Here is a 27,012-nt window from a genome sequence, read left to right on the forward strand (position 1 = left end):
CACACACACTCCAGGAAGTTGTATAAGCCGCACACTAATGCATTATGGGGAGGAATTTAAAGGGATGCAATCAGTCCAACTACATGACAGCTGAGAGAGGCTAACGAGATGAGGAACTGAAATTCAAAACAAAGAAAACTGAAGGAGGAGGTTCTGAAAGGCTTCTGTCAGAGCTTCTCAGCTGTCTGGTTGTGACAGTACCCCTCCCTCTACGAGTGGACTCCGGACACTCAGAGCCCACCTTCTCAGGATGGGACCTATGGAAAGCCCTGATGAGACGAGTGGCCTTAATGTCCGTCACTGGGACCCACATCCTCTCCTCAGGACCATAACCCTCCCAATGAACGAGGTACTGGAGAGAACCGCGGACAAGACGAGAATCCACAATCCTAGAGACCTGAAATTCAAGATTCCCATCAACCATAATCGGAGGAGGAGGCAAAGGCGAGGGTACATTGGGTTGAACATAAGGTTTCAATAAGGACTTATGAAAAACATTATGGATCTTCCAAGTCTGAGGAAGATCAAGACGGAAGGCGACAGGATTGATGACAGACAGGATTTTGTAAGGCCCAATAAACCTAGGACCCAACTTCCAGGAGGGAACCTTCAATTTGATATTCTTGGTAGACAACCACACCAGATCACCAACATTCAGGTCCGGACCAGGCACACGTCTCTTATCCGCCACACGCTTATATCTCTCACTCATGCTCTTTAGATTATCCTGAATCTTTTGCCAAATAGAAGACAAAGACGAGGAGAATCTGTCCTCATCAGGTAAACCAGAAGACCCCTCTCCTGAGAAAGTCCAAAACTGCGGATGAAACCCATATGCACCAAAAAATGGTGACTTATCAGAGGACTCCTGACGACGGTTATTTAAAGCAAACTCAGCAAGGGACAAAAAAGAACACAATCCTCCTAATTCTCCGCCACAAAACAGCGCAGATACGTCTCCAGATTCTGATTGACGCGCTCCGACTGCGGGTGGAAAGCAGAAGAGAATGACAACCGAACCCCCAAGCGAGAACAGAAAGCCTTCCAGAATCTGGAAACAAACTGCGTGCCCCTATCAGAGACTATGTCTGAAGGAATACCATGCAATTTGACAATGTGATCGATAAATGCCTGCGCCAGCGTCTTAGCATTGGGCAAACCAGGAAAAGGGATGAAATGCACCATTTTGCTAAAACGGTCCACCACCACCACAATCACAGTCTTCCCCGAGGAACGAGGCAGGTCCGTTATGAAGTCCATGGACAGATGTGTCCAAGGACGGGAAGGAATTGGTAAGGGAAGGGGAGGACCTGATGGCCATGAATGAGGGACTTTGGCACGAGCGCAAGTCTCGCAGGCTGCCACAAAACCCTCAACCGACTTACGAAGCGCAGGCCACCAGAATCTCTGAGCGATGAGATCCACTGTGGCTCTTGCCCCCGGGTGCCCAGCAAGGACCGTATCGTGGTGTTCCTTAAAAATCTTGTGTCTTAAAGCGAGAGGCACAAACAACCTCCCAGGAGGACAAAGATCAGGAGCCTCTGCCTGGGCTGCCTGCACCTCTGCCTCCAATTCAGGAAAAAGAGCAGAGACCACCACACCTTCAGCCAAAATGGGACCCGGGTCTTCAAAATTCCCACCTCCCGGAAAGCAACGTGACAGGGCATCCGCCTTCACATTCTTAACCCCAGGGCGGAACGTAACAACAAAATTAAACCTTGAAAAGAACAAAGACCATCTGGCCTGTCTCGGGTTCAGATGCTTGGCTGACTCCAAGTAGGCCAGATTTTTATGGTCAGTAAACACGGTAATAGGGTGTCTGGCTCCCTCTAGCCAATGGCGCCATTCCTCAAAAGCCAACTTGATGGCCAACAACTCTCTATCTCCCACATCGTAATTTCTCTCTGCGGAGAAGAGTTCTTCGAGAAAAAGGCACACGGTCGCCATTTGGCAGGAGAGGAACCCTGAGACTAGACCGCACCCACACCCACCTCAGAAGCATCAACCTCAACTATGAAGGGTAGAGAAATATCAGGTTGTACCAAGATGGGAGCAGAAGCAAAACTCTCCTTGATATTAGAAAAGGCCTTACGCGCCTCTACCGACCAGGAAGAAAAATCTACCCCCTTACTGGTCATATTAGTGAGTGGTTTAACAATAGAGTAATAATTCAAAATAAACTTCCTGTAATAATTGGCAAAGCCCAAAAAACGCATCAGCGCCTTCTGATTCTCAGGAAGCTCCCACTCAAGCACAGCGCGGACCTTCTCGGGGTCCATGCGAAAACCAGAAGCGGAGAGAAGAAACCCCAGAAATTGAATTTCTGGAACCACAAACACACATTTTTCCAGTTTTACGTATAATTTATTCTCCCGCAGGATGAGCAAGACCTGTCATAAGTGTTCCTTATGAGTTTTGAAATCAGGAGAAAAAATCAAAATGTCATCCAAATACACAAATACAAATTTTCCCATTAAATGATAAAAAATGCTGTTCACGAAATGCTGAAAAACGGCTGGGGCATTCATCAAACCAAAAGGCATAACCAAATTCTCAAAATGGCCCTATGGGGTATTGAAGGCCGTCTTCCATTCGTCTCCACCTCTGACCCTGACCAGGTTGTATGCCCCTCTTAGATCTAATTTGGAAAAGACTTTAGCCCCAACAATCTGGTTAAACAGGTCCGGGATCAGAAGAAGCGGATAAGGGTCACGAATAGTGATACTGTTCAGCTCCCTGAAATCCAGACAAGGTCTTAAAGAACCATCTTTTTTCTTAACAAAGAAAAAACCAGCGTCAACAGGTGACTTCGAGGGTCGTATGTGTCCTCTTCTCAGACTCTCCGAGATATAAGCACGCATAGCGACCCTTTCAGGTTGGGAAAGATTGTATAAACGAGATTTAGGGAGCTTGGCGCCGGGGATGAGATTAATAGGGCAATCGTACTCCCTGTGCGGGGGCAAATCCTGAACTCCACTCTCAGAGAAGACATCCGAAAATTCTGAGAGAAAAGGTGGTACAGTCTTAGTAGAAACCTCAGAAACAGATGTCGTGAGGCAGTTCTCTCTGCAAAAGTCACTCCAACCATTTATTTGCCTCGCTGGCCAATCAATGGTGGGGTTATGTTTAGTGAGCCAGGGTAGCCCCAACACAAGATGAGTAGGTAATCCGCTAAGGACGAAACATGACACATCCTCAACATGAGCATCACTCACAATTAAAGGGATTCTGTCACCTCCGCTAAGGCAAAAATCGATTTAAAAGCAGCCATGCAGCACAGCTTACCTGGATTAGGTTGTGCTGTTCTATCTTGAAATCCGTCCAGCAGTTACTTCAAAAAACGACTTTGATCAATCAGGAAATGCGTCCTGAAGGTGCCCAGAGGGGCGTTTTTTTCTTCTGAGAGAGCCCAGTACCGCCCCTTTTTCAGTGCCCAGCCCGCCTTCCTTTTACTTCCTAACCGCCGCCCCCAGCCTGCCACAGCCTCCCCTCCCTCTCCTCCCCCTCCCTCACGCCGAACGAAGTCTCGCACAGGCGCAGTACCCACTGAGGGCTGCGCCTGTGCGATCATCAGGAGACTGAGGGCGGCAGCTTCATCTTCGTCACTGGGCATGCGCCGAGCCCAGTGACGTCCGATGTTAGCTCTTTCCCTCAGTCAGCCTGGTAGGAAGCGCAGAGGATTGCCGATCGGCTGCTGCACCCTGCGCTTTCTCCAGTCTGCCTGCCTTTACTTAATATAATAAGACCTAATTCGCCCCAACAAATAGTTATTTCTTTCCTGAAGGGAGGGTGGGGAAAGAAATCGCTGGCCGTCCTCACTGTGGCAGGCAGACTGGAGAAAGCGCAGGGTGCAGCAGCCGATCGGCAATCCTCTGCGCTTCCTACCAGGCTGACTGAGGGAAAGAGCTAACATCGGACGTCACTGGGCTCGGCGCATGCCCAGTGACGAAGATGAAGCTGCCGCCCTCAGTCTCCTGATGATCGCACAGGCGCAGCCCTCAGTGGGTACTGCGCCTGTGCGAGACTTCGTTCGGCGTGAGGGAGGGGGAGGAGAGGGAGGGGAGGCTGGGGGCGGCGGTTAGGAAGTAAAAGGAAGGCGGGCTGGGCACTGAAAAAGGGGCGGTACTGGGCTCTCTCAGAAGAAAAAAACGCCCCTCTGGGCACCTTCAGGACGCATTTCCTGATTGATCAAAGTCGTTTTTTGAAGTAACTGCTGGACGGATTTCAAGATAGAACAGCACAGCCTAATCCAGGTAAGCTGTGCTGCATGGCTGCTTTTAAATCGATTTTTGCCTTAGGGGAGGTGACAGAATCCCTTTAAACGAATATTGTGAACTATGCCCTTTAATGATTTCTGAGAAAGTGGAGCGGAATCAATAGCAAAAACAGGAATATCCTTTCCCAAAGTGCACACCTGGAAACCATGAGTTATCGCAAAATGATTATCAATGAGATTGACAGCTGCTCCACTATATACAAAAATCTCACAAAAAATGTTCTTGCTCTCTAGCGCCACCCTGGCAGGTAGGACAAAACGGGAACTACAAGCAAACGGAAAACCTTCAATTTCCGCCTCAACCCTGCCATTAGTAACAGATGGAACATTTTTAAAATATTTTTTCCTTTTTGTTTCTTTATTACTCCCAGAAAACTGCCTGAATCTCCTAGAGCGACAAACATTTGCCAAATGATTTATACCTCCACAACAAAAACAAACCTTCCCATGCGGGCTGAATCTTCTATTGTCCGAGGTAATCAACCCCAGCTGCATGGGCTCCTGCTCAGAAGGGGCTGACAGCGACTGAGACCCCTGCGCATAGAATGAGACCGCTGGACTGTCCTGGGACTGAGTATGACAGGAAGGAGAGATATCTCCTCTCTAAGACGCCTGTCAATACGAACGGCCTGAGACATAGCACAGTCCAAGGAGATAGGCCTCTCATGAAAGGCAAATGCATCTTTCAATCCCTCTGAAAGACCATGGCAAAATTGACTTCGGAGTGCAGCATCATTCCAACCAGTATCAGCTGCCCATCTCCGAAATTCTGAGCAGTATATCTCTGCGGATTGTCTACCCTGGCATAACAGACGTAGTCTAGACTCAGCCAAAGCAACACGATCCGGATCATCATATATCTGACCCAGGGCTAAAACGAAATCATCTACTGAACGGAGGGGCCATGCCCCCACCGGCAGCGACAAGGCCCACGACTGAGCGTTACCCCTGAGCAGCGATATAATGATCCCCACCCTCCGTTCCTCATCACGATAGGAATGGGGAAGAAGGCGAAAATGGAGTTTGCAAGCCTCTCTGAAACGCAATAAAATTCTCACTACCCCCGGAAAACGTATCCGGGAGCGAGATCTTAGGCTCAGAACAAACTCCATGAACGCAAGCTGAACCGGTCACTAGAAACTAAGAAAGAGTCTTACGGAGATCAGCTACCTCCAATGAAAGACCCTGGAAGCGTTCAGTCAAAAGTGAAACCGAATCTATGCTTGAGACGGTTTTGGCGGCTTATAATGTCACGGAAGGTGTACAGGAAACAAGACAATGCAAAATGTATATATGACTCACTGGATCCAAAACTAAGGAACAAAAAGGGAGACCCCTGCATAAGACCTGGCACTCTCCCTGACTATGCTCAGCCTATGCGAAAATCCCAATGGTGGATGATTGCATATCCACGCACCTCGACTATATACCACCTGAACACCCTACAATAGTGAGGGGACACGACCACCGGCTCCCTACACTAGACAGGGAGGGGGTCAGGGTCACCTGGGATCCAGCAAACAGAAAATCACAAATAAATGTACAGCACTTATCTTATAGAAGGCTGGAAAATAGGATCAGCATGCACACACACTCCAGGAAGTTGTATAAGCCGCACACTAATGCATTATGGGGAGGAATTTAAAGGGATGCAATCAGTCCAACTACATGACAGCTGAGAGAGGCTAACGAGATGAGGAACTGAAATTCAAAACAAAGAAAACTCAAGGAGGAGGTTCTGAAAGGCTTCTGTCAGAGCTTCTCAGCTTCTCTACATGCCACTCTTGCGTTATATAAGTGATATACCTGCTCTTTCATATGGACTCTGCGCGGATCACCATGATGTCATGTGTATGCCATACTTGTCTTATTATCTTTAATAAAACGAGTTAAAAAAAAATATATATTATCTGAGCGAGGTAGAAAAGCTAAATTTTGCCTTGTAATTCAATATAGAGGAAGGAACCATCAATAACATAGTAATTTGAGGGAGGGTGGAGCGGGTCCGGAGAGATCAGGAGGCGATGCGAAGGGAAGAAGGAAGGGGAAAGAGAGAAGGACACAGAAAGGAAAGAGGGTGAAAGAGGAAGGGAAAGTCATTAACAAGGCTTTCTGGTGTATTCTTTACCTCATTTAGTAAGCAAGGGTTTCTTGAAATTCCATCGAACTTTTCCAACTATTGAGAAACTTGTTCTCATTTTTAATAATTAGTTAGATCCTCCATTCTAATAATCTCCCGAATTTTGTCAATTCACATTGAGATTGTGGGAGCAGTTTTTCTCCACTATACAGGGGATGCATGCTCTTGCAGCGTTAACCAGATGTCACACCACAGATTTTTTGTAAGTCGCAAAACTCAGTGAGAGCCAGGTACTCCCAGAAAGTATGTAACATGGTGCCCCTAGCGTCTCCACACCGCCAACAAAGCGGAGAGACTGTAGGAAAGATGGCGTGTAGTTTTGTGGGTATCTGGTACCATCTGGAAAGTGTTTTAAATCCTGCTTCTTGTATGTTACTAGCAATTGAGGATTTGTGCGTGCAAGCATACAGTCTGTCTCTTTGTTCTGTCGGGAAAGTCAAACCCAGGTCCCCTTCCCAGTTGAGTATGTAGTTTGGGGGTGGTTGATTAGAAGGTGAGACCAATAGATTATATGTTCTGGAGAGATTGTGTCTGATTACGCCTCTTTCAGTTCAAAGTCGGTCTTGACTCTTTTATATGTGGCCGCCGAGGGTAGCGTGGCCAGAAAGTGTTGTAATTGTTGGGATTGCCAGGGTGTCAGAATAGGTGGGTTTTCCCCATCCGTGTTAGATCAGGGGAGTATCAAAGAATCTGAAGTTACGAAATGGTGTGCCCTGAATATGTTTCTTGATATTAAGGACCTGAAGTTCCCTTGGTCGAGCCCAGGGGGGAATTGGGGATTACCCAGAATCGGGTACATTGGCGAGGGTGATGGAGAAATTTCTAAATTGCTCATATTGGAGGCAAAGGATTTCAGGGTAGGACCAATGGTTGGGTGAAGACGCGCCTTTAATGGAATGTGTGCACCCGGCCATGGAGTTGTGGACAATGGAGTAGGTATGAAAGTTTGTTCAACCTGTATCCATTGTTTATTTGCCTGATGTCGGCACCAGTCAATAATCCTCAAGAGGTGTGACGCCCTGTGATAGGCAATGAAGTCTGGTAATCCCAAACCTCCATTAAGTGTAAGGCTGGAATAGAATAGATCGAGCAATTATGGGGGTTTTCCCAGCCCATATGAAGTGTGTGATCATTTTCAGTAAAGTATGGAAAAACAGCTGGGGTGTGTGTACAGGAATGGCTTGGAAAAAATTTAGTATTCTGGGCAGGATTTTCAGTTTGAAAATATAAATTCTTCCAAACCATGAAAATGTACCTTTATGCCAGCGGTCTAGGTCTGCCTTTATCTGCCAGAGGAGAGGGGGGTAATTCACTGGGTACAGGTCAGGTCAAGTGTATTCCCAAATATTTTACAGATTATGTTGCCAACTTGAATGGAAAGCTATCCGCCAATTCCCTGGCCGTGTTGGTGGGAAGTGTGATGTTGAGTGCTTCCAATTTCTGAAAGTTTATCTTAAAATTCGACAGGTTAGTGTAGACTTTAAGGTCTTGTAATAGGTTTGGGATGGAAACGCGAGGATTGGTGAGAAAGAAGAGCAGATCGTCCACGTAGGCTGCTACCTTGTGATTTGTACCTTGAATGTGTAAGCCTGATATGTCGAGGTTCATTCTAATGTGACCTAAGAGTGGTTCTAAGCATAGCATGAATATTAGGGGGGAGAGGAGACGCCCCTGTCGGGTCCCGTTGGTAATTTGAAAACTTGACCATTCACCTTGACTACGGCTGTGGTGTTAGAATATAAGTTGTGAATACAGGCCATCATTGTCTCCCCCAGGCCTATGTGCTGCAACGTTTCGAACAAGAATGTCCAGTTTACTTTATCAAATGCTTTATTAGCGTCAGTGGAGAGCAGGAGCATGGGCAATTTGTATGAAATTGTGTGATATATCATGTTTATGGCCCTGGTGGTGTTTTCTCGGGCTTCTCTCATGGGCATAAACCTAGTTTGATCTAAGTGAACAAGTTGTTGTAGTTCAAATAATTTAAGATCCACATTGATTAACGAAATCGGATGATAACTTTGACATTGGGCCGGGTCCTTCCCTTCCTTGGGGATAACCATTATGTGGGCTCTGAGTGTGTCAAGAGGGAGGTTACGGGGTGTTTACAGGATTTAAAGGCAGATAACTCTAAAGAGGACAGTCAACACAGTACCCTAGTGGGGGAAAATGGAACAACTGACCAAATAAGTAAACAAGAAACAGTAAAAGAGCAACCGTTGATCACTATTATAATGGAAGATCAGTTTTCTATCGGGGAATGAAGCTTCAGGTTGTAAGGCATATGTCCTCATGGTGGATGTAAGGTCTGCGGTATACTTAGGCAGTAGCAAGATTATAATGAAGGCAATGTTGATAAGTCGACTGGTTTCCTCAGTAAAACATCCGAAAACGAAACGTGCAATGGATGCCATAGCGAGCCACATCCCGTAACAAGGTCAATTCAGGTGACGAATACGGCAGAGGCAAAAGAGTTCAGAGTGTGGAGTCCCCGGGTCCACTCAGCAGGGCAGAGTGCGTTGGTGTCTCGATGGTGAGCGCTGTGGACGTCCCCAGGTTTTGTTCGGGCGGCCGCTCGCAGCATGCTGAGGCAAAGGCGGTTGGCTCCTCCCTGCTCGGGGTCTGGAGCTGAAGAAGAGGTGGTACTGTCCAGTCAGGAACTGGGAACGGAGGAACGTCCAGGAATTCAAAGGCCTCTGTTAGAGCCTCTGGAGAGCGAACGGACAGGGTCTGACCTCCAGACTTATGTATTATGATGTGGAAGTCTCCTCATGTAGAGAGTTGATCTGGAGACATCAGGTAGGACCAAGATTGATAGGCCCTCAAAGTGGATCTCTTTTTTTTCTCCCAGGCTTTGCAAAGGATGTCCTCTTTTATTTTATAGAAATGAACACGGCAAATTATATCAAGTGGCCTGCCAGAGTCACGATTTCCCGGACCCTCCGTCCTGTGGACCCTGTCTAATTTGATCTCAGTTTGTGGGAGTCTGTCCAGGATCTTGTTAAATATGGATACCACTGTGTTGTACAGGTGGTCACTGGAAATTGCTTCCGGGAGATTACGTATTTTAAGATTGTTACGACGGCCTCTGTTTTCCACATCGAGGTGAAGAGGGAAGTATTTCGATTGAGAGGTGTGAGAGGCCAAGATATTCGTAAGAGAGGACATCTTAGAAGAGGATGCAGAAAATTGTTGTTCAAGTGACATCACCCTTTCATCTATGGCCTGTACTGTGTCCTGCACTGTTTGTAGGGATTGGGCTTGTTTGGTCTCTATGCGGGCCATCTGGGCTTCCAAATCTGATCTGGTAGGTAAGGCCCTCACCATTTCCCACAGTTCTGCGATCTAGGTTAGCAGGTGGGAGTGAGTCTCCCAGCCAACCGCCAGGTGTTTGTGGTGTGTTAGAGAATATGGCAGGTATGCTCTGACTGAGTGATGGCATCTCTGCCAATATGAGGGAGGAGGTTGGTACCTGTGCAGGCTGCAATCTGGGTCCGGCCTCTTGCGATGAATCTCTTTTTTGCTTAGGCCCCTGCAGACCCAGAGCAAAATCAGCAGGTGTCTGCGGGCCCCGGTGAATCTCTCCATGCCGTGAAGCTGAGAGGGGCTGTGTGGGGGCTCTTGCCGCGTCACCGTCTGGAACGGGATCAAGGCGCGCTTTTGCTGGGATGAAGGACGGTGCTGTGGATCTCAACACAGGCGGTGCGATTAGAGGCAACTCCAGGTCTGTCGGCTCCGGAGCGCAAGAACCTCCCGATTGATTGACCAGGGGGGACCGCAAGTTGGCTCCTGGACCTCTTCCCTCTTGTCATGGCCTGGTGGGATCGGGTGTGGTACTTCTCCCCATGGATTCCCTGAAGCGATCACGGAGCTCAGGGTATGTGCGTCTTCACGCGGTCATGTCGAAGCCACGCCCCCAGTAGTGTTCTATTAGGGCTCAGTTGTTCCGTTCCGCAAAATACAGAATACAGACGGACGTCATCCGTATTTTTTGCGGATCTGGTTTTTGCGGACCGCAAAATACATACGGTCGTGTTCAAGAGCCCTTAAGCTGAGTAAGAGATAGGACGCAAGTCCCACGGGAAAGGTGAGACCTGACCTAAAACGCTGCTGGGGGTTTATGGAAGCTTAGATCCGCTGTTCCTTAGGGGAGTTCAGCAGGATCGTGCCTCAGTGCGCCTGAAACAGTCAGCAGCTAGAAGGGAGCTTTTTCTCCTTTCCTTACCAACGCTCCGTATGCAAGTGTTGGCAGGAGCTGCATGACATTATTGGTGCTTGCTTTGGCAGCACATACTCCAGATTGGTAAGTAAATACTATTTGTCAGGTACGTAAAACCAGTCTTGTGTTTAACTAGCTGGATTACCTCCCCAGTTCTAATTACCTTAATTGAGAATCTGTGTGGCTCTAAATGGGATATCAGGCGATAATAGAATCAATTTATTTTTTTTATTTTTATTTTTTAATGAAAACTGAACTAGATTTAACCCCATAAGGACCCTGCCATATTTCACCTTATGGACCCGGCCATTTTTTGCAAATCTGACATGTCACTTTATGTGGTGATAACTTTAAAACGCTTTTACTTATCCAGGCCATTCTGAGATTGTTTTCTCATCACGTATAGTACTTTATGACAGTGGTAAAATTGAGTTAAAAAAAATTAATTAAAATTTATTTAACCCCTCAGCCCTATTTCACCTTAAGGACTTGGCCATTTTTTGCAAATCTGACCAGTGTCCCTTTAAGTGCTGATAACTTTAAAACACTTTGACTTATCCAGGCAATTCTGAGATAGTTTTTTTTGTCACATATTGTACTCCATGACACTGGTAAAATAAAGTAAAAAAAAATATATTTTTTGCATAAAAAAATACCTAATTTACCCAAAAATTTCAGTTTCTCTACTTCTGTAATACATAGTACTACCCCCAAAAATTGCGATGACTTTACATTCCCCATATGTCTACTTCATGTTTGAATTATTTTGGGAATTATATTTTATTTTTTTGGGATGTTACAAGGCTTAGAAGTTTAGAAGCAAATCTTGAAATTTTTTAGAAATTTACAAAAACCCAATTTTTAGGGACCACTACAGGTCTGAAGTCACTTTGTGAGGCTTACATGATAGAAACTGCCCAAAATAACCCCATTCTATAAACTACACCCCTCAAGGTATTCAAAAACAAACTTCGTTAACCCTTTAGGTGTTGCACAAGAGTTATTGGCGAATGGGGATGAAATTTGAGAATTAAATTTTTTGGCCTAATTTTCCATTTTAAAACATTTTTTCCACTAACAAAGCAAGGGTTAACAGCCAAACAAGACTATATCTTTATTGCCATGACTCTGCCGTTTACAGAAACACCCCATATGTGGCCGTAAACTACTGTACAGCCACACAGCGGGGCGTAGAGGGGAAAGTGCGCCGGATGGTTTTTGGAAGCCAGATTTAGCTGGACTGTTTTTTTGACACCATGTCCCATTGAAGCCCCCCTGATGCACCCCTAGAGTAGAAACTCCATAAAAGTGACCCCATCTAAGAAACTACACCCCTTAAGGTATTTAAAACTGATTTTACAAACTTTGTTAACCCTTTAGGTGTTGCACAAGATTTAATGGAAAATAGAGAGACAATTTCAAAACTTCACTTTTTTTGGCATATTTTCCATTTTAATATTATTTTTCCAGTTACAAAGCAAGGGTTAACAGCCAAACAAAACTCATTATTTATGGCCCTGATTCTGTAGTTTACAGAGAAACACCCCATATGTGGTCGTAAACTGCTGTACGGGCACACGGCAGGGCGCAGAAGGAAAGGAATGCCATATGGTTTTTGGAAGGCAGATTTTGCTGGACTGTTTTTTTTTTAGACCATGTCCTGTTTGAAGCCCCCCTGATGCACCTCTACAGTAGAAACTCCAAAAAAGTGACCCCATTTTAGAAACTACGGGATAGGGTGGTTGTTTTTTTGGTACTAGTTTAGGATACATATGATTTTTGGTTGCTCTATATTACACTTTTTGTGCGGCAAAGCATACAAGAAATAGCTTTTTTGGCACTTTTTTTTGTTATTTACAACATTCATCTGACAGGTTAGATCATGTAGTATTTTTATAGAGCAGGTTTTCACGGACATGGCGATACCTAATATGTATACAATTTTTTTTATTTATGTAAGTTTTACACAATGATTTCATTTTTAAAACAAAAAAAATGTTTGTGTCTCCATAGTCTAAGAGCCATAGTTTTTTCAGTTTTTGGGCGATTATCTTAAGTAGGGTCTCATTTTTTGCGGGGTGAGATGACGGTTTGATTGGCACTATTTTGGAGTGCATATGACTTTTTAATCGCTTGCTATTACACTTTTTGTGACATAAGATGACAAAAAAATTTTTTTTTTACACCGTTTTTATTTTTATTTTTTATGGTGGTCACCTAAGGGGTTAGGTCATGTGATATTATTATAGAGCCGGTCGATACGGACGCGGCGATACCTAATATGTATACTTTATTTTTATTTATGTAAGTTTTTTTCACAATGATTTCATTTTTGAAACAAAAAAAATAATGTTTTAGTGTTTCCATAGTCTAAGAGACATAGTTTTTTCAGTTTTTGAGCGATTATCTTGGGTAGGGTCTCATTTTTTGCGGGATGAGATGACGGTTTGATTGGCACTATTTTGGCGTACATGCAACTTTTTTTATCACTTTTATTAACTTTTTGGGGAAGTAAGGTGGGCAAAATTTCAATTTTCTCATAGTTTTTATTTTTTTATTTTTATGGCATTCACCGTGCGGGGAAGTAACATGACCGTTTTATAGATCAGGTCGTTACGGACGCGGCAGTACCTAATATGTGTAGTGTATTTTTTATTTTATTCTTTATTCAGTGATAAATGTGTGTTTTTTTATCTTAACTTTTTTCACTTTTTTTTACCTTTTTTTGACCCAGACCCACTTGGTTCTTGAAGATCCAGTTGGTCTGATGTCTGTATAATAAAGTACAGTACACTATATAGGGTACTGTACTGTATTTTACTTACACTTTGTCTGAACAGATCTATGCCTTTAGCATAGTTCTGTTCAGCACCATGGACAGCAGGATGCCTGAGAAGGCGTCCTGTTGCCATGGGAACCGTCCCCGTCTGCTCAGTTGTAGCCAGAACTGCGCAGACGGGTAAGGGTAAGGACGGGCTGTCGGGGGGCTGTCTGGAGGCTCTCTCCCTTTCCCATCGGAGGGCTGTACGGAGGTGTTAACCTTTTCCATACAGCGGTCTGTACGCATCACCGATGTCAGCCGTTTATACCAGGGTGTCAGCAATGACTGACACCTTGGTATACCCACTAGACGCCAACGATTATTCAAGGGGAGGCGGGCGGGGGATCGCCTCCCGCACCGCCTGCGACACCCCCCCTGCACCACCCGCCCACATAATCTCATTCAGGGGTGCGGGGGGGGGGTTAATAAAACTTGATTTTGGGCATTTTAAAGTTTGATCCCCGCAGTCAGAGACCGCGGGCATCAGAATCTGCTAAAAGCGCAGCAAATTGCAGGTCTGAATTGACCTGCGGTTTGCTGCGATTGCCGATACAGGGGGGTCACATGACCCCCCAGGCGTTGTTACAGGATATCGGCTGAATGATTAACCCCCGGGGCGCCGCAATCTTGCGTCATGCATCCCTAAGGGGTAAAAAATTTAATTAACAAAAATTTTGGAAAATTTGCAAATTTAAATTTCTGCACTTTTATAATAGATCGTAATACCTCCAAAAATAATTACTTTACATTCACCATATGTCTACTTCATGTTTGGATCATGTTTGGAACAGCCCGATGAAGGCCCCCGGTGGCTGTTCTCGGAACTGCCTGCTCCCGGTGACCGCATTTGTTTCAGATCGGCTCGCGGCGCAGGCACAGGTAAGGACTTACCTGTGCATCGCCGGACTTGTGATTTAAGATGGCAGCCCGCATGTGTTCGCGGGTGAACGCGGCAAACTGGCCATCACTGTTTAGAAGCAAATCTTGAAAATTTTCCGAAAATTTCTAAAACCCACTTTTTCAGGACCAGTTCAGGTGTGAAGTCACTTTGTGAGGCTTACATAAAGTAAACCACCCAAAAATGACCAAATTTTACAAACTACACCCCTCAAGGTATTCAAAACTGATTTTACAAACGTTGTTAACCCTTTAGGTGTTCCACAAGAATTAATGGAAAATAGGGATAACATTTCCAAATTTCACTTTTTTGGCAGATTTTCCATTTGAATCAATTTTTCCAGTTACAAGCAAGGGTTAACAGCCAAACAAAACTCAATATTTATGGCCCTGATTCTGTAGTTTACATATGTGGTCGTAAACTGCTGTACGGGCTCACGGCATTGCGCAGAAGGAAAGGAGCGCCATATGTTTTTTTGGAAAGCAGATTTCACTGGGATAATTTTAAGCTGCCATGTCACATTTGAAGACCCCCGATGCACCCCTAGAGTAGAAACTCCCCAAAAGTGACCCCATTTTAGAAACTACACCCCTCAAGGTATACAAAACTGATTTTACAAACTTTGTTAACCCTTTAGGTGTTCCACAAGAATTAATGGAAAATAAAAATGACATTTAAGAAGTTTTGGCAGATTTTCCATTTTAATAAAAAAATTTCAGTTACAAAGCAAGGGTTAGTTAACAGCCAAACAAAACTCAATATTTATGGCCCTAATTCTGTAGTTTACAGAAACACACCATATGTGGTCGTACACTGCTGTACGGGTACATGGCAGGGTGCAGAAGGAAAGGAATGCCATACGGTTTTTGGAAGGCAGATTTTGCTGGACTGGTTTTTTGACACCATATCCCATTTGAAGCCCCCATGAAGCACCCCTAGAGTAGAAACTCCAAAAAAGTGACCCTATTTTGGAAACTACGGGATAAGGTGGCAGTTTTGTTAGTACTATTTTAGGGTACATATGATTACAGACGCTTTTTTTTTATTTTATTCTTTATTCAGTGATAAATGTGTGTTTTTTTATCTTAACTTTTTTCACTTTTTTTTACCTTTTTTTGACCCAGACCCACTTGGTTCTTGAAGATCCAGTTGGTCTGATGTCTGTATAATAAAGTACAGTACACTATATAGGGTACTGTACTGTATTTTACTTACACTTTGTCTGAACAGATCTATGCCTTTAGCATAGTTCTGTTCAGCACCATGGACAGCAGGATGCCTGAGAAGGCGTCCTGTTGCCATGGGAACCGTCCCCGTCTGCTCAGTTGTAGCCAGAACTGCGCAGACGGGTAAGGGTAAGGACGGGCTGTCGGGGGGCTGTCTGGAGGCTCTCTCCCTTTCCCATCGGAGGGCTGTACGGAGACATTTAAGAAGTTTTGGCAGATTTTCCATTTTAATAAAAAAATTTCAGTTACAAAGCAAGGGTTAGTTAACAGCCAAACAAAACTCAATATTTATGGCCCTAATTCTGTAGTTTACAGAAACACACCATATGTGGTCGTACACTGCTGTACGGGTACATGGCAGGGTGCAGAAGGAAAGGAATGCCATACGGTTTTTGGAAGGCAGATTTTGCTGGACTGGTTTTTTGACACCATATCCCATTTGAAGCCCCCATGAAGCACCCCTAGAGTAGAAACTCCAAAAAAGTGACCCTATTTTGGAAACTACGGGATAAGGTGGCAGTTTTGTTAGTACTATTTTAGGGTACATATGATTACAGACGCGGCAATACCTAATATGTCAACTTCTTTTTTTTTAATGTAAGTTTTACACAATGATTTCTTTTTTGAAACCAAACAAATCATGTTTTAGTGTCTCCATAGTGTGAGAGCCATAGTTTTATCAGTTTTTTGGAGATTATCTTAGGTAGGGTATGATTTTTGTGGGATGAGATGACTGTCACTTGTTTTTGATCACTTGCTATTACACTTTTTGTGATGTAAGGTGACAAAAAATTGCTTTTTTTACACCCTTTTTATTTAAATCATATGATATTTTTATAGAGCAGGTTCTTACGGACATGGCGATACCTAATATGTATACTGTTTTATTTACTTAAGTTTTACACAATAACAGCATTTTTAAAACAATCCTTATTCTGAGTCATAGTTTTTTTATTTTTTGGGCGATTGTCTTAGGTAGTGGCTCATTTTTTGCAGGATGAGGTGACGGTTAGATTGGTATTATTTTGGCAGGCATACGCCTTTTTGATCGCTTGGTGTTGTACTTTTAGTGATATAAGGTGATTAAAAAATGGTTTATTTAGCACAGTTTTTATTTCTTTACGGTGTTCATCTGAGGGGTTAGGTCATGTGATATGTTTATAGAGCCAGTCGATGCGGACGCGGCGATACCTAATATGTATGCTTTTCTTTTTTTCCCTATTTTTACTTGAAACTTTTTTTGGGGGGGGGGACTTTATTTGTTTTATTTTTTTCACTTTATTTTTTGTCCCACTTTGGGCCTTCAACTTTTGTGGGTCTGATCCCCTTTACACTGCATTCCAATACTTCTGTATTGGAATGCATTGGCTGTATGAGTAATACAGTGTGTATTACTCATACTTCCTGACTGTGAGATCCAGGAGTCTGGATCTCACAGACTCTCCACCGGAAGGCAACCCCAATGCCTAATGAAGGCATCAGGCTGCCTTCCATGCCACCGGGTTCCCGTCACAGTAGCACGGGGACCCGATGGCAGCGCTGATCCCGGCACATGAAGGGTTAATGCGTCGGCATCTTTGATTTCACCCATGACGGCGCATACAGCAGTGGTCCGGCTATCAGTGACTGCTGGACCCCTGCCGCTGTTCGGGCTGACGCAGCTCCTGCACCCGCCCGATCCCCATGAAGTACATGTATGTCATGGGTCTTTAAGTCCCGCAACGAAATGATGTGCATGTACGTCATGGGTCCTTAAGCGGTTAAAGGGTTTTTGTCATGAGAAATAACGTTATGTAGCTGACTGACACTGTGATGTGCTAATGTTAGCAGTACATAACAGTATACTATATAACTCCCTGCCTGCTGCCGTTCTCTTAAAATAAAGCCTTTTAAAATATGCTAATGAGCCTGTAGGTGCTATTAGGGCTTGGTCTACGCACCCTTTGGCACGCCCAGGGTTTTTGTCATGAGAAATAACGTTATGTAGCTGACTGACACTGTGATGTGCTAATGTTAGCAGTACATAACAGTATACTATATAACTCCCTGCCTGCCGCCGTTCTCTTAAAATAAAGCCTTTTAAAATATGCTAATGAGCCTGTAGGTGCTATTAGGGCTTGGTCTACGCACCCTTTGGCACGCCCAGGTACAGTTGATTGACTTTCGAGCTCTCCTCATCGTCCCGTAATTCCCGCGCCTGCGCCGTCCTGTTTAGTAATCGGCTCAGGCGCAGTGAGTGAAGGACACGCTCCTGCTGCCGGCTTCCTTCCTTCGGTGCAGTCAACGACATAACGTTATTTCTCATGACAGAAACCCTTTAAAGGGAATCTGTCATAAACTTTATGCTGCCCATACTAACAGCAGAATAAAGTAGAGATAGGTCAGTTGATTTCAGCCATCTGTCATTTATAAGTTAAAAGTAAGTGGTTGCTGAGAACAAGCATCACAGTCATTGCAGACTAGGCCTGGAAAAGAGTCACGGCCACCTGAGAAGAGTCCTGGTTATTCATGCTTGCCTGCTGATGATTGATAGGCTTTTTCTCCCTTTCTCTCTGGGAGAGAACTGCCAATCATCAGCAGATGGGCGGGTAGAGCAGGAGATTATGAATAACCATGACTCTTCTCAAGTAAATTTGACTCTTTTCCAGGCCTGGGCTGTAATGATTATGATGCTGGTTCTCAGCAACCACTTACTTTTAGCTCATGAGTGACACACCGCTGAAATCAGCATTTCTATCACTAACTTATGCTGCCCTCAGTGAGGTCAGCATAAACTTGATGACAGGTTCCCTTTAAAATCCCTTAAATCTTTCAGGGTTAGAAACCTGGCTTAATTATTTCTGGTTTGTTTCCTACTGCCACTTGCCTTTGTGCATGACTTGCTGCCACGTGCCTCAGTGAGTGGCCTACTGCCTCTTGCCTCTGTGCATGGCCTGCTGCCACTTGCCTCTGTGCAAGGCCTGCTGCCACTTGCCTCTGTGCATGGCCTGCTGCCACTTGCCTCTGTGCATGGCCCGCTGCCACTTGCCTCTGTGCATGGCCTGCTGCCACTTGCTTCTGTGCATGGCCTGCTGCCACTTGCTTCTGTGCATGGTCTGCTGCCACTTGCTTCTGTGCATGGCCTGCTGCCACTTGCTTCTGTGCATTGCCTGCTGCCACTTGCTTCTGTGCATGGCCTGCTGCCACTTGCTTCTGTGCATGGCCTGCTGCCACTTGCCTCTGTGCATGGCTGCTGCCACTTGCCTCTGCATGGCGGATGCCTCTTGCCTCTGTTCGTGGTCTGCTGCCTCTTGCATCTGTGCGTGGCCTGCTGCCTCTTGCCTCTGTGCATGGCTGCTGCCATTTGCCTCTGTGCATGGCCTGCTGCCACTTGCCTCTGTGCATGGTCAGAATACTATATAAAAACCTTTGATACGTTGCCTAGACTCGAAATGCTGCAGGTCCCAAAAAGTGACGTAGAATAATACGTTTCAGATAGGACCGCACTACTACAGGATTGCCGGACACTTTCTTTATATCACAGGATTTTCATCAGCAGATGTGGACATAGAAAACACTTTGTCTCCACCAATATGCTTCCTTCATCCAACACGACACGCACAAACTTGTGCAGCAGATGTAAACATAGAGGATAATCGATCTCAACCAATAGGCTTTCCTTCTCCAACACAGCCTATGGGAAACCAAGAGGTCGCACTAATAGTGAAGTATTTACTTCTCAGTTTTACATAAAATCATTTATTATACTCACAAACATAAACTTGTGTACAGCATATCAGGCAAAGTAGAAATGGTCATTCAATTGCCCGACCCGGGTTTCGACTTCACGCTTCGTCAGGGGTGATTTTCCTGCCTCCTAGGAGGCTGCTTTTAATCCACAAATCAAACCCACCCACAGGACATCTCACCCCCACCTCTCATGATCCCCCTCCTACTAACACTTTAAAACCAAATAAAACAAATTACAAATTCATGTCTTATTTAATAAACATTCCTTCATATATAAAAAAAATATATATTCCTTCAAATGACACACATAAAAACTTCCGCAAAGGAACCCCAGAATAAAAACCTCCTACCAAAGGAACATCCCTACACTACCTACCTGCATATTATTTATTCATAAAAATCATTGCTACATGACTACACTCACGTAAATACTACAACCGATTATCATACTACATTGCCAGGTTCTAAAACTTCACTCATTATACAAGGGGTTACGTGCACTATGTTCATCATGAAGTTCTTCATACTAAACAAGGCTTGATATCTATATTTAACCAATGTGGTTGCAGGGTGCCCAATTCGAACATCCATTCCACCTCTCATTTATTTAACTTAACTCATATGTTTGCTTTCACCACTTCAACTCCCATAAAGCGTAATCCTCTCAGTTTTAGTTTTTTTATGAGCTTGCTTAAAGCGCAGGGACACCTTATGCATTTCTTTCTTAATATTGCGTATATGTTCCTGCACTCTTGTTCTTTACTTTTGGGTTGTTCTAGCTATATACTGGAGGGCCACACGGGCCCTCCAGGATGTACACCACACCAGTGTTTTCACATGTGATGTTTCCTTTAATTTTACACATTTGATTTTTCTAATTGGAACGTGCTCCTTCTACTCTCCTCATCCTATTCCCTTGGATCCTATTCCTACACGGGGGGGGGGGGGGGGGGGCAAAACCCACACCATGTGACTTTATTATTATTTTTTTGATCAACTGCGGTCGTGGGTCCCACACTGTATATCAAAACATTACGTAAACTTGAGGCTTTTTAAAAAACTATTTCTGGTCTATTCGGGATTTCACTACCTATGACTGGATCATTTTTTTAAATCCCCTAATTTTTCTTAATGGCGTTCTTTAGTGCACCGGCCCTCGTAGAAAATTGCATTGAAAATATAAATCTAAAATACCTCTATATTTTTTTTATTTTTAACATCCCCTTCTCCTCTTCCTTTCTCTTCCACTTCATCTCTACATCTGTTTAATGCACCTTTATCATAACCTTTTTCTAGAAATCTTTCTTTAATTATCTGACTTTGATCTTAAAAATCTCTAGATTCTATGCAATTGCAGTGTATTCTTTTAAACTGTCCCTTCGGGATATTACTAAACCAAGGTTTATGATGGCAGCTATTTAAACTGATGTAAGCATTCAAACAATCTTTTTACGGTATGTCATTGTGGGAGAGACAGAATATCGATCCAGTCCTGAATGAAGAAAAAGAGAATGGTAAGGCTACTTTCACACTTGCGTTCGGAGCGGATCCGTCTGGTGTCTGCACAGACGGACCCGCACCTATAATGCAAACGCTTAGATCCGTTCAGAACGGATCCGTTTGCATTACCATGAACAAAACGTTTGTTCATGATAGTGCAAACGGAACCGTTTTGACTTTACATTGAAAGTCAATGGGGGACGGATCCGTTTGAAAATTGAGCCATACTGTGTCAACTTCAAACGGATCCATCCCCATTGACTTACATTGTAAGTCTGGACGGATCCGTTTGCCTCCGCACGGCCAGGCGGACACCCGAACGCTGCAAACGCTGCTGAGCGGAGCGGAGGACAAACGGTGCCAGACTGAGGCATTCTGAGCGGATCCGCATCCACATCCATAGAATGCATTAGGGCTGGACGGATCCGTTTGGGGCCGCTTGTGAGAGCCTTCAAACGGAACTCACAAGCGGAGCCCCGAACGCAAGTGTGAAAGTAGCCTAAGTTAGCAATATGGCGGTGTTATATTGACGACTGCCTAATAATATGGGAAGGGGATAGAAAGGGACTGGAAGATTTTATTGGAGAGCTCAACAAAAATGATTTGAATCTCAAATTCACAAGTACTATTAGCGCTACCTCAGTGGATTTTCCTGATTTGACGATTTTTAAAGAAAATTTTTGTTTTAAAACAGAAACTTTTTTCAAAACAACAGATGTGAATGTTTACATCAGTATCAATAGCTGCCATTCTAAACCTTGAAAATGACAGTAACGAGGGAGCTTAAAATATAACTTTTACTAATATAGTTAAAACATAGCGCCACACACAAATAAATGGTGATAATGATAAATATGGCTTAAGGGATAAGGAACAGTCTTACTGTTCCGACGCAACCCTGGTTAGGATCAACCGAGCGCGGTAAAGAGGATGCACCACGTCCAGGCTGGTATTTAGGTATGGTCGTTGGTAACTGTTAGTTATAGACAGTGCAGGGAACTAATGTCCCTGCACTGGAACTAATGTCCCATTGCTAATGCGGCCCTGCCTATCTATACAGAGTTCCTACCCCGCAAGTGGCGGCCCTGTCTGGATATCTTACCCTGAGGTAGGGAGGTGTCCCTAGTAAGCTCTATTGGATAGTTTCCGACGTGTCACGTTTCAAGTGGTCTATCATCAGGGGAATTGATCCGGAATAGGTGCAAAAAGATAGTCCTTGGATCAGTGGATCATTAGGATGTTAGAACAGGACATCAATGGTCCCTTGTAAACTGGTAGACCCCACAAGTTGCTGGAGGGCACCACTGGGGCAGCTGAAATAATTCCTTGTTTTAACTATATTAGTAAAAGTTATATTTTAAGCTCCCTCATTACTTCTGTTATTTTCAAAACTGCCAGTGGGAGCGCCAATATTTATCATCCATTGCTATATACATTGTCTTCATTCTAAACCTTGGCTTAGTAATATCCCGAAAGGACAGTTTAAAAGAATACACCACAATTGCATGGAATCTAGAGATTTTAAAGATCAAAGTCAGATAATTAAAGAAAGATTTCTAGAAAAGGGTTATGATGAAGGTGCATTAAACAGAAGTAGTAGATTTTCTGTGCACTGTGTCATATTAGGTGGCTTCTAACAATACAGTATTTTATTATTCGTTTTTCCACCATGTATTTCTGACAATAGTGACTATGTCTTCATCGCCATCCCTTATATCTAAATGCGCAAAAAAACTTTTATTTATCAGATATCACTAATTCAAGTTCACCAGTTTCATCAGTCAGGTTTCTGGCATTAGTTTACATACAATTAAGAGGTTAAGGATATTTTTACCCTATGCTTTTCTTTAGGAACTATTCTAGTTCCTATCTCCAATTGCCCCCCCCCCCCCTTTCAGTCCTTAGTTGAAACAACTTCTCTAACCTTCTAGCCATCTTCTACCTCAAAACAGCTGCACAATCCCTATTAAGGTGCAGACCATGATAGACCTATGATAGAGCCTGTAGCTGACAGATATGTTGGTTCTCCAGGAACCCAAACCCCTACTTCCACAAGGCTTCTTTGTACAAAAACAGCTTTCAATTTGAAAAAATAGTATTAAAAACATTACATAAATGATGATTGTCCCTAGTCATATTAATCCAGAACGAACCACTTGCATTAACATGCATTCTTAACTTCCTTGATTTGTTGTGCACTCAGCTGGCGTATTCCCATAGCAAAACCCACAAGCATTGGATCAGCATAAAAACACCTGCCTTTTAGCCACCTGAGGCGATAAGTAAATTGCACCCCCCGTGGTCAAGTTTGGGGAAAGCTGCACTATGCCATCAATTTACTGTACGTATACTTCATACATCCCTAACTTAATCACAAGTAGTGATCCTAAGTATTTTATCACACTCCAAAATGATTTTAGATCCTAAACCAGATCCCAACGTGTGTTCAGGCCAAACCCCAGAGTAAATAAGACAGCAAAATAGGTATAATCACTAAAATAATAAAATAAGCTCAGTATACAGAACCCGAAAAGTGGTACTGTGCAGTGTCCATATACAGTATGCAGAACAAAGGCAGACACTGAGAATTACACTTACTTTAGTATACAGGACAAGTGATACGATGCAGTGTTCAAATATATATAATAAGAGCTGAAACTGAGAATTACGCCTAATATACAGAAGTGGTACTGTGCAGTGTCCATATGTACTGAATAAGAGCAGATACTGAGAATTACACCCAGTATATAAGACATTAGAAATTGTATTGTGCAGTGTCCAAATATATAAAATAGGAGCAGATAATTATTTTAATTGCACCCAGTATACAGGCGAAGCGGTAGTGTGCAGTGTCCATTTGTACTGAATAAAAGCAGATACTGAAAATTACACCTAGTATACAGGAAAAGTGGTACCGTGCATTGTCCATGTATACAGAATAAGAGCAGATACTGAGAATTATACACAGTATACAGGACAAGAAAAGTAGCAGTGTGTGTGTATATATATATATATATATATATATATATATATGAGGCATGGCATCCCACTCTTCTTGAAGTTCGTCCCTAAGGTCATTGAGGTTCTGGGATACAGTTACAAGCTTCTATATGGCGACTCAGCTGATCCCATAGGTTTCAAATGGGATTCGGGTCTGGAGAAAATGCAGGCCACTCCATTTGAGGTACCCCGGTCTCCAGCAGCTGTTCCCTAATAATGCGACCTTGATGAGCTGGTGCATTGTCATCCATGAAGATGAAATCAGTCCCTTGCTATTCATGCAGAGACACAATGACTGGGTTAATGATGTTATTCTAGTAGTATGGGCATGTCACTGCACCAGTCACAAAGTTTTGGGCAGTTCTGTATTGACTAGACACACCTGCCCACACGGTAAAACCACCACCACCAAAGGCTTGTCTGGTAACATGAGTGACTGATGCATAACTCTCTTCTTGACGACTCCAAAATTGTTGGCGGGCATCATTTCTGCTCTGTGTGAATAGACTTTCATCAGTAAACAGCTCTGAGACCCACTGGTCCAACGTAGATGGTCCCTGACCTATGAAAGACGATGACGCCTGTGCTCAGCTAGCACTCAGACCACACTGATGTAAATGGTTTTGAATGGTCTGATGTGACACTTGGATGCCTCTAACCTCTTTAAATGTGCCTTGAGTTGTGTGACATTCATCAGCTGGTTCCACAAGGCATTGTTCACAATGAAGCGGTCATCAGTTTGGGATGTGGCCAAAGGACATCCATGTCTATGTCTTTCTGTGACTCTTCCAGTCTCTCTCTACCTCTGTTGCAACCTGCTGATGACACTCTGTGATACTCTAAGCTGAGTGGAACATCCTGAGAGAACATCCTGCTTGAAGCTTCGCAATGGCGAGGTACTGTTGATCAATTGTTAGGTGTTGTCTTGGTCTCATGATGTCAAAATGTGAACAGCATGAGGATGAGGACTGTTTAAATACCAATTCTAATTGAACCAGGAAATGTATTGGGTGATTCATTGATCAAACACCTGTTGTGAATTTTGCCGTTAAGCTCCTTGTTAGAGAACAGCAAGTTGTGGAAAAATTGCTGAAACTTTGAACAGTTTGATATGTGCATTCAAAGGCTTAGAGAAGGTCACATTAAGGCTACTTTCCCACTGGTGTTTCTGGGTCTGCTTGTGAGATCCGTTTCAGGGCTCTCACAAGCTTCCCAAAACGGATCAGTTTAGCCCTAATGCATTCTGAATGGATAAGGATCCGTTCAGAATGCATCAGTTTGCCTCCGTTCAGCCTCCATTCCGCTCTGGAGGCAGACACCAAAACGCTGCTTGCAGAGTTTTGATGTCCACCTGACGATGCGAAGCCAAACGGATCCGTCCTGACTTACAATGTAAGTCAATGGGGACAGATCCGTTTTCACTGACACAATATGGTGCAATTGAAAACTGATCTGCCTCCCATTGACTTTAAGTGTAAGTCAAAACGGATCCGTTTGCATTATCATGAACAATTCATGGTAATGCAAACGGATCTGTTCTGAACAGATACAAGCGTTTGCATTATCGGTGCGGATCCGTCTGTGCAGATACAAGACGGTTCCGCACCTAACGCAGGTGTGAAAGTAGCCTATGTTAACCTGTAAAGGTTAGAGTGCATTTTAGGTTCATCCCAAAATTTCACCCACAAGCCAAATATCCCTATATTTTTGTGAGTCGTGTAACTCCTAGCACTTAAATTACTGTATTTAAGACATCCTTAAGGTGTTAATTTCTAATTTACTTTTGACTTTTCAGTATCATCAAAAATACCAGCACATGAATCAGCGTACCTTCCGCTGCTCAGTAACAGAGTGCGGGAAGACATTCAACTTTAAAAAGCATCTTAAAGAGCATGAGAAAAGACACAGTGGTAAGTTTGAGACCTTCTAACATTCAATTAAGTCAACTAAATATTTCTGTTTTGACTGGATTTGCCAGCAAATATTTTTTTTTATTTTTTGGGGCAACAACTAATATGGTCGGAAGGTGAACGGAAAATCTGTCTATGTAGTGGTATGGGAGAGTTAAATGTATCACCACGTAACTGGTGAGATGCTTTAAGAGTTTGAGAAAGCTGGTTGACAAAAAATGAGCGCAACCATGGTAGCAGTTAGGCCTGGGCAATTTTGACTAAAACATCTCAATTTCAACTTTAGGAATAATTTGTGATTTATAAGTAAATTATTTACCGTATTTTCTTGCTAAATTGCCTATAAACATACCAAGAAACAAATTCACCTTTTCATCCTCCACGACGGCATTACCATGAGAGATCAGCTGCCTCCAACGAGGTAGGGACAGGAAGCATAAATTTGACACTCCTCCAGCCATCCTCAGGGTCTTCCTGTCCATTCCAGATAGGAGATGGACGGTGTTTTTTATGTTTTGCCTTTTCACATGAGGGAGCTTGGACAGCCAAACACTATCTAGGGTACCTGATTGTTTCCAAAGTACTCGATCGCCCAACATCCTGCAGGTGGCAGTTCTGCTCTTTCCTCCCCCGCTCCGTACGCCGGTCAGGGAGAGGCCATGGGAAGACCCGGAAACTCAGTCCCTCCAGTCACATGGGGCCGTAGCTGCAATCCGATACGTTCGGCTCTTACAGCAGCATATGGAAGTTCTTCAGGCTGGCGTGCGAACGTGGAACACCATTGCATAGGCTGTAACCCGGAAGTGCGGTGGGGAGTGGCCTGGGCGTTCCACGGTCGAATGCATGTTGATTTTTCCAAGCTGCAGATGTAAAGGGCAAGGGAATGGCGCAAGGTTAAGGCGGAAGTTACCCTCTGATTTGAAGTCTGCATGCAATAGAGGGTATATAAGCACAGCAGTAAGCCAGAGGTTGTCCAGCATGACTGATCAGGAAATTATCTCAATCAAGAATACGCTGGCCTGGCAGTTGTAAGTTCCCTATGTGCTGGGGATGGCTAATCTGTTTTTTTTTTTTATTAGCTAAATTCCTATTTTTGGTGTACATGTAGAGTGGGGAAGACAGCTCTCAGAAGGAACAGCTCTCAGTGTTTTTTTTGCTCTATAAAACTACCTCAAACCTGGGGGGGAGGGTGGCCTGGCGTGCTAGTGAATGGCTGCGAGAAGCTTGTCTCCTCCGAGTACACATTCATCTCTTGCCATCCAGTGCCTCAAAGAGACTCATCCTTCACTACCA

The 27,012-nt window shown here is 43.9% G+C and overlaps 1 protein-coding gene across 2 annotated transcripts in view; it reads left to right on the forward strand.

The window, feature by feature from the left end:
- Positions 1-27,012, forward strand: part of LOC122922805 (zinc finger protein 692-like) — a 405,840-nt gene that overhangs the window by 344,050 nt on the left and 34,778 nt on the right. For both annotated transcript variants that reach the window (XM_044273542.1, XM_044273545.1), the window contains one exon: positions 25,605-25,719. In XM_044273542.1, the coding sequence (XP_044129477.1) occupies positions 25,605-25,719 (115 nt within the window). The remainder of the gene's footprint in view (positions 1-25,604; positions 25,720-27,012) is intronic.

Source organism: Bufo gargarizans, unplaced genomic scaffold (assembly GCF_014858855.1).
Source record: "Bufo gargarizans isolate SCDJY-AF-19 unplaced genomic scaffold, ASM1485885v1 fragScaff_scaffold_726_pilon:::fragment_4:::debris, whole genome shotgun sequence".
Taxonomy (NCBI): domain Eukaryota; kingdom Metazoa; phylum Chordata; class Amphibia; order Anura; family Bufonidae; genus Bufo; species Bufo gargarizans.